Genomic DNA, 11627 nt, shown 5'->3' with positions numbered 1-11627 from the left:
TGGCAGTTTTTTGGCCAGCCTCTGAGTTAAAATTATCCCCAGACTGATGAGTTACACACATACACCTTTGAGCGAATAAGAAAGACGCTTTTTCTCCGCTTGCTCCTCAACCAGGGTATGGAGAGAGGGAACAATTCCACACTGAAGGCTTCTTTGGAGAAGGGGCAGCCTCAGCCCTAGAGACAGGGTGACCTCCCCAGGGTCCTGAGTGGGATTCAGGCTGCCCAAGGCTCAGGAAGGCCCCAGACCGGCCCCCCACAGCGCTGGCTCCGACTACCCCATCTGGCCACAGGCAAAAGTCTAGGAGCAGGCCTCTGAGGCTGGGGACACCTCCTATTCCCAGGGTCCTTGCCCCAAACTTTATCCTGAGCGGCCCATCCATGTCATCCCTCGCTGGCAAAGGCCAGTCTCTTATTCGGCTCTCCCCTCCCCGAGAGAGAGCCAATCGGTGGCGCTGGCTGAGGAAGGTAGCAGCACCATGACCACGGGGCCTGAGCAAAGCTGGTGACGGACACAGACCCCAAGGCTGGTGCTGGCTGTTCCTGTTTCTCACAAGCCTTGGGCAGCTCAGGGCTGCTGGATTTAGGCAAACTCTGTTTCACCCTGGGAAGGCGTTCGGAACAGCAGGGTGAGGGGCAGCACCTGGGGCCAGGGGCCTCCATGGCCACCCTAGGGGACTCTCACAAGTCCAGGTCACCTACAGGCCCACTGATATTTCAGGATCTCAGCCCCACCCACAGCCAAGTTTCGGAATGTTTAGAATTCCCTGGGAAATGCTGCTTTGATTTACAGTATGCTGTATGAACTTCACTTCTTTTCTTTTTTTTTCTTTCCTTCTTTCTTTTTCTTTCTTTCTTTTTCTTTCTTCTTTCTTTCTTCCTGCCTGCCTGCCTTTCACTATTTTAAGTGCAACAGTGAGAGGCGGGGAAAGAGTGCAATACAGAGTTCAATCTGTAACTCACTGAACAATTGAGAAAACTTACCACCTTTGGACCTGTCTGTATAGTATATGAGTTTCATTTCTGTGGGTGGGAACTCAGGGTTTGCGAGGTGCATGGGCTTACATGGGGCCAGCACGTGGAAAACGAAAGGGATAGAGTGGAGAAGCAACTGACTCAGTCGAGAACCTCGCCCACCATTGGGGTAGGCTGGCTGCTCACCCCCTCAGATGGGAGGGTGTGTGTGAATTCCATCAAGGCAGGCCAAGAAAAGCTCAAAAGCTCTTGCCCTTCCGCAGAGTTCAAGTCATCCTAGGACATCCTCAGACAGGCCAGCCATTCCACCCCACCCACAAGCCCACAGCCTGGGGAGCAAGACTTCTTCCCCACCAATCCCCCCCAGTCCTTCCTGCCTGGCCCCAGCACCCCACCTGGCCCACCCCACCCCCCCCATGCTAAATCAGACTCAGAGGAAGCCCAGCTGGCCTTCACCTGGGTCAAGGGAGTGACCTGGTGCCTGAAATCCGGCTCCACCCTTCGCCCCAAACCTATCCCTTGCTCCACACAGCCCCTGCCCCTGGAGAGCTGCCCCTGACTCGAAGCTCAGCCACAGGGGCCTAGAGTGGAGGACAACCTCACACCTGGTACCTCCAGGCAGAACCAAAGCATCACCCCTCTGTTTTGGGCCAACACTCTCTGTGAAGTTTGGAGGTCAGGTGGGCCAGAGCTGCCTGCCAGTCCCTAGGTCCCCACTGCTGGGCACAGGCAGCCTCCCCTAGGGTTGCTCCAAAGGTATTTCCCTCCCACTGCAGGGTTCACGCTTCCCCATCAAACCTGTGCTCCATCATGGTATAGACTGAGGATTCTCACCACTAGAGCTTCAGTGGGACCCTGCTGAAGAGTCAGCGTTGGATGCCCCACACTCATCTTGGTGCCTTAGTTTACCCTCTGTGGTAGAAAGTCCATCACGGAGGCAAACTGGAGTTCAGGCACCTGGGGTCCTTTCCTTCCAGCAGATGGGGGGTGGCGGTGGGGGAGGTGAGTCAGCAGCATAGCACATACCCTGCCCCAACTCCAGCACTGGGGAACATTAACTCAGGCGCTTGCCCTCCCCCAAAATGTCCAGTCTGTCCACCCCTCCCGCCAGGATAGGAGCTAACCATCAATGCTTTTCCTGAGAATGGAGCCCAAATCACAGTTCAGAACTCAGCGTGAACTGGGCTCCTCCTCCTCCCCCCAGAAGAGCCATGGCCTCCATCAATTCATTTGTTCAAAGGCAAGTATGTGGCCCCCTGCAGTGCCGTCACCCTGTTGTTGCTGACGTAGAAATTCCAGTGTGTCAGGGAGCAGGGGTCCTGGCCCAGGGGGACAAAGCCTGGCTGAGAGCCAACCGTGCCTTGAGGACAGGGAGGTGCACTTGGCCCATGCCAGGTTGGAGGGGTCAAGGGGGTCCTGGTGTGGAGGGTTGCTGTGGCTGCCAGGTTAGGGACAGAGAAGACAGAGCCACGGAGCATGCTGGGGAGCTGGCCCTGGGGCACAACACTGCACCCCAGATCAGGGTAGGCCAAGGCCTTGTCTAGACCCAGGGCCCTCCCAAACCGTTGCTCCTCCCACTCAGCCCACCCAAGGCGACTGTGCATGAGTCCCAGACTTACTCCTAAACCAGTGACAAAAGGCAGCCACGGGACGGAGTGCCCAGCTCCAGAGGCTCCAGGAGGCCGTGTGGTCAGGGTGCCTGGCACCGACGCATGTGTCCAGGGGACTACACACGGCTGTTTCCACAGGTGCTCACACTGGCCAAGGAGGCCAGAGCTGGGGGCTAGGCCACTTCACACCCAAGGGGAGGAAGCCCAAGGAGCAGTACCACGTGGGAAACTAGCCCCCCTTCCACCCTTCCCAGACCCTGGCCACCCACAGGGCCGCTGGCCACGCCCAAACGCTCAAAGTCAAGTGAGTTTATTCAGAAAAGGCCTTGGCACCAGACTAAGAAATTGAACCCCACTCCCACCCCCAACCCTTAAGGGCCAATTTACAAAGACGGGCGGGGGGGGGGGGGCGGGGCCGGGGGCACGGCACAGAGGAGGCCGCCGGACGGGGGTTCGAGGTAAGGATTCCAAGGTTCCTGGCTTCCAGCAGCTGCCGTGGCCACAGTGGCCATCAGGGAGGGGCCCTCAGGGAGGGGCCAGTACCGCATGGAGCAGACAACAGCCGGCAACGGGGGTCCCCAGGCCTGTGGCCGGGCCGGGATGACTGCGGGCACCGGCTTCCCTTAAGGCTCTCTGGGTTTAGCCTAAGGCCCTACCTCAGCTTCCTTATCTACCGGTGGTCCTGCGGCGGCTGAGCCCCCGGGGGCAGCCTGCTCCAGCCCTGCCCAGCCTTCTGCCTCCTCCACCCCATTCTCACCCTCTCTAGCCTCGGGGCACTCTGGCGCGGCAGGGTGCCGGGCAGGGGCTGGCTTTTCGGTCCCACCGTCCCCACCATCGCCGCCCACCGAGGCACCGTCCCAGGGGCCCTGGTCCACCTTCCTTCTCTTCCTCACCTCTTCGGCCACCTTGGCCCCTGGGGGCTGGGGGCAGGGCTGCTTGGCCTCCCCCGGGGCCTGGATGCCCAATTCCTGGGATCCCCGGCCGAGGCTGCCGTGGCTGAGGGCGCAGCCCTCCAGGTTCAGAGCAATCTTCTCCACGTCCGAGGCGCTCTGGGCGCCCGGCTCCCCTGGGGCCTGCTCCCGCCGGTTGGCCTCCAACTTCCTCTTCTTGCTCTCCTTGGGGCTCGGGGGCTCCGGGCCCTCCTCTCCACGGCCCCCTGCCTCCCCCTCCTGGTCCCCCGCCAGAGCGCCCGGCGGCGGCGGCGAGGGACCCGCGGCCACGCCGTCCCCGCTGTCGGCCCGCCCCGGCCCGCAGGTCTGTCCCGAGGCGCCGGCCTGGCGGAGGGGGTCCCCGGGGCTCCCCTCGCCGTCGGCCGGCCCGGGGTCGCGGGGCAGGGACGGGCGCAGCCGGCGCAGCTTGTCGTGGGGCCCCCAGACGAACTTGCGCCGCGGCCGGAAGTGCTCCCAGGCGAAGCGCAGCAGCCGCCGCCGCTGGCGCGGGCAGCGCACGGTGAACACGAAGTAGTCCAGCGCGCTCTGCCGCACGGCCGGCAGCTCCCCGCGCACCAGCGTCTCCTCCAGGAAGAAGCGCGCCAGCGGCGCCTGGTAGCGTTCCAGGCCCAGCTCGCCCAGGGACTTGAGAATGCGCGTGATGCGGAGGTTGTTGTGGCTGTGCCTGGGGGCGGGGGGAGTGGAGGGGCGGTGGCCGGGACGCCCTCCTCCTCCTCCCGACTGGCAGCCCTGCGGTCTCCGCCCCACCCCCTCACCCCGGCCCCAGAGAAAATGGCCTGTGGGCCCGGAGGGTGCAGGTGGGGGCTGTGATGTATCTTTTAGAAGGGTGCTTCTAAAAGTCCCGTGGAACCCCACACCCCAGCCCCTGCACCGCTGGAGGAGAGCCGGAGGGGGACCCTCTAGAGCATGGGACCTCGCCCAGGGGCCTGTGACCCACGTGCAGGGGTGCTCGTGTCATCAGCAGATTCACCCCATGCACTAACTCCCCACCCAGTGCTTCTCAGCAGGGGTGAGAGGCCCTGTGCCTGCAAGGTCGTTGGAGCTGTGGGCAACCTGACCTACACCCACGTGGATGGTGGAGCATAGCTGATGAAACTGACTGGCGTGCATTTCCCTAAGTTCTCACACCCCTAGCAGCTGGGACCACCTCCACCCTGCAAACGAGGAGGGTGCTTAGAACCTTAGTCACTTGCCCAAGGATCCCTGGAACCCTTCTCCAAAGTGCTCCCCCACACCTGTCTGGAACCTGGCACAGCCCCATCCCCCTCAGCTGGGGTGGGGTGCGGGTCCTTACCAGTTGAGATTCTGGAAGCGCTTCTGGTAGTTGTGTGCTCGGCGCACCTGCCCGGTATCTCGGTCCTCCAGCTGGATCCCGTAGAACCCCAGCATGAGCTCATAGGCCTGGACAAACCGCTCCCTGACCTCCTCGGAGCTTTTAAATGCCTGGAACACACCCCACGAGGCCAGTGGAGGCTCAGGGGCCATCATGGGTGCATCGGGCTGGCTGACGCCTCCCTCAGGCCCCGGTTTATCTAGAGGCCTGGACTTAGACTTTTGGGGTGAAGTGATAGAATGCAGGAACCCAGAGAAGAATTCATAATGTAACTCTCTTCTAGCTGCTACGAGGTCTCACTGGGGACTGAGGCATCTGCTTTAGCCCCCAGAGGAATTCTGCCAGCCCCTGGAGACAGCTCGGGGCGGGGGGAGGGGGGGGCTCCCCGGGCTGAGCATATGGCAGGAAACACACAGTCTCCTCGGTTCCCCAGACCCTCCCATCCCTCCAAGTGTCCTGTTCCAGCCCAAACCAGGTGTGACGAAGCCCCCATCACCATGACTCTGCTCACAGCCCTGGCCCTGGGCTCCCCGACTTGACGCAAACTGCTGAAGAAAATCAGATTTCTCTAGAAGCCTGTGGGGAGCACCAGGGGGCAGAGGCAAGGACCCGTCTGGAGGGAAGAGGCTTCCCAGCCTGTATAGCTCACCTCAACCTCCTGGAGCGTGAGGGGCTTGGCGTGCCAGTTCACTCCAGGTTCGCGCAGCGGGAAGAGCCTGTGAGAGAGGACAGGGCACGGGTCCCATCAGCGGCAAACGTGTGGGCTACCCGCCATGGGGCACGTGCTCACCAGCCTCTCAGGGTTCAAAGCTCAACTCTAGGAGGACCTGGCTGGATGAACCTGTGTTGTGGGCTCTCACGAGTCAAAGCCAGGGGCTGAGGGCAGGGAAGTCGCAGTGAGACTGTTCTGGACCAGGGCACAGGGGAGGGGCGCACGAGGCCACGGGAGGCTCAGCATGCACGCTCAGCAGGGCATTCCAGGCTCTCCTCTTTATGCGTTTTTTTTTTTTTTTAAGATTTATTTATTTTTAGAGAGAGAAGAGAGCGGGAGCGTGCAGAGGAAGGGGCAGAGGAAGAGAGAGAGAATGCTCAAGCAGACTCCCTGCTGAGCACAGAGCCCAAAGTGGGGCTTGATCTCATGACCCTGGGATCATGACCTGAGCCAAAACCAGAAGTGGGACGCTCAACTGACTGAGCCACCCAGGCGCCCCCTCCTTTTTATTCTTATGTTCTTTTTGTCTTGTCATTAATGCTGCAGAGCTGTTCCCCGTGATGCTCTGTGCCCAGGAGAGGCCCCCAAGATGTCATCTTCAAATGCATTCCGTTATTTGGGGGGCAGTGTCAAGGGTCCCCAAGGCAGCCATACTGGCAAGGATCACCTCAGGCTACTGTTAGAACCCTGACACTCTGAGCGTACCAGGGCTCTGCAGGGCCACACGGCCTCTTGGCACTGGGGACCCACCCGGGGAAGCCAGCCTGCTGTTCCTGTCCTCCAGGTCTGCGTTCAGCGCCCAACCTCAGAGTCTCTCTGTACCGCTGCCAAACCCACAGACTGCAGGACAGCAGCGGTGCCTGAACGGCCCCACCTGGCGCAGAGCGCAGGCCAGAGCGCAAAGCCAGCATCCGGAAAGGGGGAGGGCACCTGCTCCGTAAGCCCCGCCCCTCTGCCCCCACCCACTCACCACTGGATGTAGGAGTGATTCTCTTCCAGGAGGTCATAGTCCTCCCTCCAGTTCTGAAGAATGTCTTCAATGAAACAGCCTGGGGGCCCCACGGGGACAAGTCAGTGAGGAGCTGCTGGAAGCCGGCCCCCTCCCCCCCCCTTTCTTGAGGACCTTGGGGGCTCGGAAGCTTGTATAGGTCTCATGTGATCATGACCCCCAAGCAGAGCCCTTGATTTCTTCGCAGTCTGGACACGGGACCTCCACTGCTGACTGAGGGCAGACCCGGTTGAGAAGACCACACTGGGCTTGCTGTGCGGGAGGGCCCAAGAGGCCCCTTGGGAGACGGACATGGGGGCTCTTTGCAGAAAGGTGGCCTCACTGTCCCCTCCAAACCACAGCCTCTTGGCTGGAACCTGACCCCAAACAGAGCCTCCAGCAGAACCCCACCCCATAGCCTGGCCTCCGGTAGGGCAGCTGCTGTTTCTGCAAAGGGCCAGACAGTGAGACAGTGAGTGTGCAGTGGGTGCTGCACCAACGGGTGGGTCCCAGCAGAATCTCCCTTATGGGCACTGATGCTTGAATTTCATGTAATTTTCACAGCACAGAATATCATTCCACCATAAGTTTTTTCCAACCATTTGAAAACGTAATAATGATTCTTCCTTGTTAGCTTACGTATGCGGCTTTCCCACTACGGCGGCTGAGCTGAGGAGTGTACGAAGCCCCCATATTCACTGCCTGGTCCTTCACAGAAAACAAGCTGTGCGTTGGGGCCCGGGCGTCCCCTCCGCGGCCTCCAGGGGGCGCCGTGGGGCTAGCCGAAAACCTCCGCGCCTCGGCCGGGTCCCAGCGAATAGGAGCAGCCAGGTGGAGGGGAGACAGACAGCATGGCCTCCCCCCGACCGCCCCGGGACAGAACCACAGGCAGTCCAGCAAGCGCGCACCATTGGGCAGGAAACGGATCTCATTTCTGTAGAAACTCAGGTTTGGCATGTCACCGTTACCATCTCGTTCTATCAAATCCTGAAGAGCCAGAGAAAGGTACCCGTCAGAACATCTCCAGAAATAGGCTGCCTTCAAGGGCCCCTCACACTAGAACGTTCCTGGGGGAGGGGGCGTCTGCTCTGGGGCCCACAAACCTCTGACATGCTGAGGGCTGGCGAGGACCCCACGTACCCGGCATGGGCCCCTCACCCTGCAGGTGAGGACAGCAGCTCCCTCCGACCACCACCTTCCCCTCCTCGCCAGCGTGGGCCAGGTCCCCGTCATCTGTCCCCCCCGAGGCAGACCAGGGGTTGCCTGAAACTCAGGGTGCAGAGGGCAGGGATGAGGGCGACAGGAATGCCCCCAGCACGGGCCCCAGTGTGCGGGACCTCGTGTGGCTGTGCCTACTAGCTAGTGCTGGTCCCGTGTTTTAAAGGCCAGGGCACTGAGGCTCACCCCGCTGTGCCTGTCACCCTGTGAGGAGGGCAAGGAGCAGCCGTCCCAGGCGGGACATGGGACCTGGTCTGAGAGGAGGGGCTGACGGCCTTCCCCGGGTGGAGGACTCCGACCCGGGTGTGCCGCCGAGGTGGGAGGGCGCCAGCGGCAGCTACCTACCGGGTAGTGGTGCCGGTACCTGCGCGTGTCCCGCATGGCTCGCCAGTTTCGGGACCCCAGCATCCCGGCCTGGGAAGAGAGGAGAGGGGGTGAGACCCCCACGGGAGACCCAGCAGTGAGCAGGACCCACCCCTAGTGAGCCCCCATCACAGTAAGGGCAGCAAGGGCCTGGGTCAGCTATCAGCAAAACCAGAGCGGACAGGAGGGATGGGAGCGACGCCTGCCCCCTGCTCGGCCCCTGCTGCCCGCCCCAGCTCTCAGGACGCCCAGGCTGGCCAGCATACTCTTAGGGTGAAGCACCCTCCCCTCCAGCTCTAACTTCACTTCCTACTCCCGTATTCGCTGGTTACCTTCACTTGGACACCAGCTGTAGGACTCCCCACCCCCCCGGGGACCCACCCCACTGCTGCCTCTTTGCCCTGTGCTCTAAGCCTGTCACCAGGCTTGTGTCCCCAAAGGCAGCGGCCTTAGAGCCTACAGTCCCGGGAGGGGTCCCAAACTCCTGTCTGACAAAGAGATGAACGACCCAGGGAGCCAGTCCTGTCTCTCCCTAACCCCAGTGTTCCTGGACCAGACCGTGTGTCTCCTGGCCTCCTGGCCAATGGGGGAGCCTTCTCAGCAAGATGCAGAAGCTCCTCGCTGCCCCCTCAACACCTGCAGCCCCTATCTCTGCAGGCCAAGCACCCCGGGGTCCTGGGAAGGATGGAAGTTAACTGGCAACCAGGATGCTAGGGAAACGCAGCCTGACCCATCCTGTTATAGGGTGGGAGGCATGAGCTAGGCTGAGCCTGGCTTGAGGTCCCACAGAAGCTGGGGAGGCAGATAACGCTGCTGGGCATGACAAGAGTGGACAGCTCAAGCCAGGGAAATGTCTGGGTCCCAGGATCCTGGAAAAAGCAAAAGAGCACTGGAAGGGGAGTCAGGAGGCCAGGACTACGACCATGTCCCTTGGCTCTGACCCCATCCCCACTCCCCCACATGCTCCAAATAGTTCTGAGCTCCAGCAAGGATTGGGGTGGTGCCTCTCTGCCCGATTTATAGCCCCGGGCAAGCTGGTGATGTTTTTGCCTACCAGCCAAGGGCCTACAGAGAAACCAAAACTCAGCAGAAGCTGGCCCCACCCACCACCAGTTTCCTTTTCTCCTCTTCCCTGGGGCCAGCCAGGCTCCGCCCCAGGTCAGTGCAAGAGGGCCAGCCCCACAGGTGCACAGACGACTCAACCCAGGGCAAAGCACCAAACAGCCATGCCGGGGCTCAGTGTGGGGCAGCTGGGGAGTGCTATGGGGGGGGGGGGCTCAGGGGAAGGGGAGTGGGGAGAGGGTTAGGACTTGCGGAGGGACAGAAGCTGTAGACGGCAGAGGACTGTGGGCATCTCATGGCGTGGCCGAGGTGCCAGAGCACTGCTTTAGGAGTGGCGCCCGTGAAGCTATGGCAAGGACAGTGTCCCTTTACTCCATCCAAGTGGGCATCTGCCACAGGAAAAGAGCCGGATTCCTGCCCTCTGACTCTAGCCCCGTGACCCTGACCACGGCCCAGCCTGCTTCCTCAAGAACCGCAGCCCTGCCCAAAACACCACAGATGTGCTCAGGCTTCTGGCCTTCCTGGCAGGTCCAGGAGCCCCTCGGGGTTCCTCTCACTGACCACTCCCCAACACAGAGATAAACCCCAAAAACCAGAACTCTCATGTGTCCAACCGGAGACCCTGCAGGCTGGAACTCAGACATGATGCGAATCCACCATCCTCCACAAGCGACAGCTATCACGTCATGTCCCCTGTAACACCCGAGACCGCGGCTGGGACGGCCGTCCTTGCATGGGGAAGGATGCGCTTGCTGCCCAGGGAGTTCTAGCTCCGGGTAGGGAAGAGTAGCACTAGCAACAAAAGTAACTGGTGGTAATTGGAGAAAATCAGTGGCAACAAAAGTAACTGATAGTAAGGAGTCACCAGTGGCAACAAAAGTAACCATGGTAACGACAAGTAACCAGTGGTGACAAAAGTAACTACTGGTCACAAGTAATCAGTAGTAACAAAAGTGACAGCTCGTAATGACAAATAACCAGCAACATAACTGCAAGGAGCTGGTGGTAACCACCAGTAACCCAGCGCGCTCCAGGTGCAGGCCTGGCTCAGGCAAGTCACATAAATGTAGGCCTCCAAGGCCACCATCAGGAAGGCAGGAGGCCCCGAGTGGGTGGGTGCTGCACCCCGAGAGCAAAGGTGGGGGTGGGGCGGGCTGGTAGGGAGCAGGTGGGGCAGAAGCAGGGAGCACCAAGAGACAGAGGGCCCGCAGAAGCAGTGGAGGGCCCAGCACAGAGGCCTGGGATCTACCCAGAGGACCGAACCAAGAGCCTGGAGGTGGGAGGTGACAGAGAGGGGAGTCCAGAATGTGTCCAGGGCATCCCCTTGAGGAAGTGTCAGCACACAATTCGGTTCTGGGGACACAGATCCGAGGGGGGCCCTGGATCTCCCTGCAAGGTCCCCTGGCTGGGCCAGAGCTGGGAGGCGCAGGTCCGGGCCGATCTCAGGGTGTCCGGGGGCCTTGAGGGGGGCACGGGGAGTCTGTGGGCGGGGGAGAACGCAACACCTGGAGGGAGGGCCAGGCCCCAGGCCGGGTCTCCAGCGGGGGACGGCCTCCCCGGAGCGGGGCCTCACCCCCACCTCGCGGCGGCCGGGCAGGCCTGCCCGGGGGCGCGAGGACCCCAGCGCGCGTCGGGGCTGCACCTGGAGCGCTTCGGGCCGCGCCGCCCGCGCGTCCTCCTCATCCGCGTCCTCGTCCTCCGCGTCCGCGTCCGCGTCCCCCGGGGCGCCGGCCTCGCCATCCTCGCCGCCCCCGGCGCTCGGGCCCTCACCGTCCTCCTCCTCGTCCTCCTCCCAGGTCGAGTCGCCGTCCGGGTCGTCCATGCTCGGGCGGCGGCGAGACCCGCGCTCCGGCGGAAGCGAAAGTGAGCGAGGGAGGAAGCGCGGGGGCGGGCCGGGGCCGGGGGGGCGGGCCGGGGGGCGGGCCGGGGCCGGGGGGGCGGGCCGGGGGGCGGGCCGGGGCCGGGGGGGCGGGCCGGGGGGCGGGCCGCCGCCGCCTGCCCGGAGGATGTTCCCGCTCCGAGAACAACCCTTCCGCGCGAACGTCCCTCCGGAGGACGCCCGCCCCCTTCCCCGCTGAGATTCCTCCCTGGGTGCCCCCTCCCCGCGGCGCTTTCTCCCGGGAGGATGCCCCACCCGGGATTTCCCCCCAGGATTCCCCCACAATATCCCTTCCCCCTGGGAGAATGGCCCCCCTGAAGGATGTCTACCTGAGGTTGTCCATAGAGAATGTCTTCCCCCAGGAGAATCCCTCCCAGAATGTCCCCCGCCCCCTGCAGTATCCACCCCTGGACGCCCCCGTAGAGAATTTCCCCCAAAGTCCTCCTCTCTGAGAAAGGCCCTCCCTGGAAGATGCCCTCCCCAGGATGCGCTCTGGAGTGTACCCAGTCTAGAGGGTCCCCCTGCAGCGGATGTCCCT

The 11627-nt window shown here is 62.2% G+C and overlaps 1 protein-coding gene across 1 annotated transcript; it reads right to left on the bottom strand.

The window, feature by feature from the left end:
- Nucleotides 1–2878: 2878 nt before the first annotated feature.
- OGFR (opioid growth factor receptor) lies at nt 2879–11057 on the bottom strand. The gene is made up of 7 exons (XM_027623577.2): nt 10853–11057; nt 8131–8199; nt 7476–7554; nt 6550–6628; nt 5517–5583; nt 4829–4977; nt 2879–4198 (listed from the first exon to the last, which is right to left on the bottom strand). The coding sequence occupies exons 1-7, from the start codon at nt 11030–11032 to the stop codon at nt 3229–3231; spliced, it is 1593 nt and encodes a 530-aa protein (XP_027479378.1). The 5' UTR covers nt 11033–11057; the 3' UTR covers nt 2879–3228.
- Between the last annotated feature and the right edge of the window lie 570 nt (nt 11058–11627).

The sequence above is a fragment of the Zalophus californianus genome, chromosome 8 (assembly GCF_009762305.2).
Source record: "Zalophus californianus isolate mZalCal1 chromosome 8, mZalCal1.pri.v2, whole genome shotgun sequence".
In the NCBI taxonomy this organism is placed as follows: domain Eukaryota; kingdom Metazoa; phylum Chordata; class Mammalia; order Carnivora; family Otariidae; genus Zalophus; species Zalophus californianus.
This window is presented reverse-complemented; position numbering and strand designations above follow the sequence as displayed.

What these genes read in the sequence shown, in the direction of transcription:
- OGFR (XM_027623577.2), bottom strand. Translation starts at nt 11,032, where the DNA reads ATGGACGACCCGGACGGCGACTCGACCTGGGAGGAGGACGAGGAGGAG. An exon ending in CGCGGCCCGAAGCGCTCCAG is followed by an intron (nt 8,200 to 10,852) that starts GTGCAGCCCCGA and finishes CTCTCTTCCCAG; the next exon opens with GCCGGGATGCTGGGGTCCCG. An exon ending in TCACGCTCCAGGAGGTTGAG is followed by an intron (nt 4,978 to 5,516) that starts GTGAGCTATACA and finishes GGTGTGTTCCAG; the next exon opens with GCATTTAAAAGCTCCGAGGA.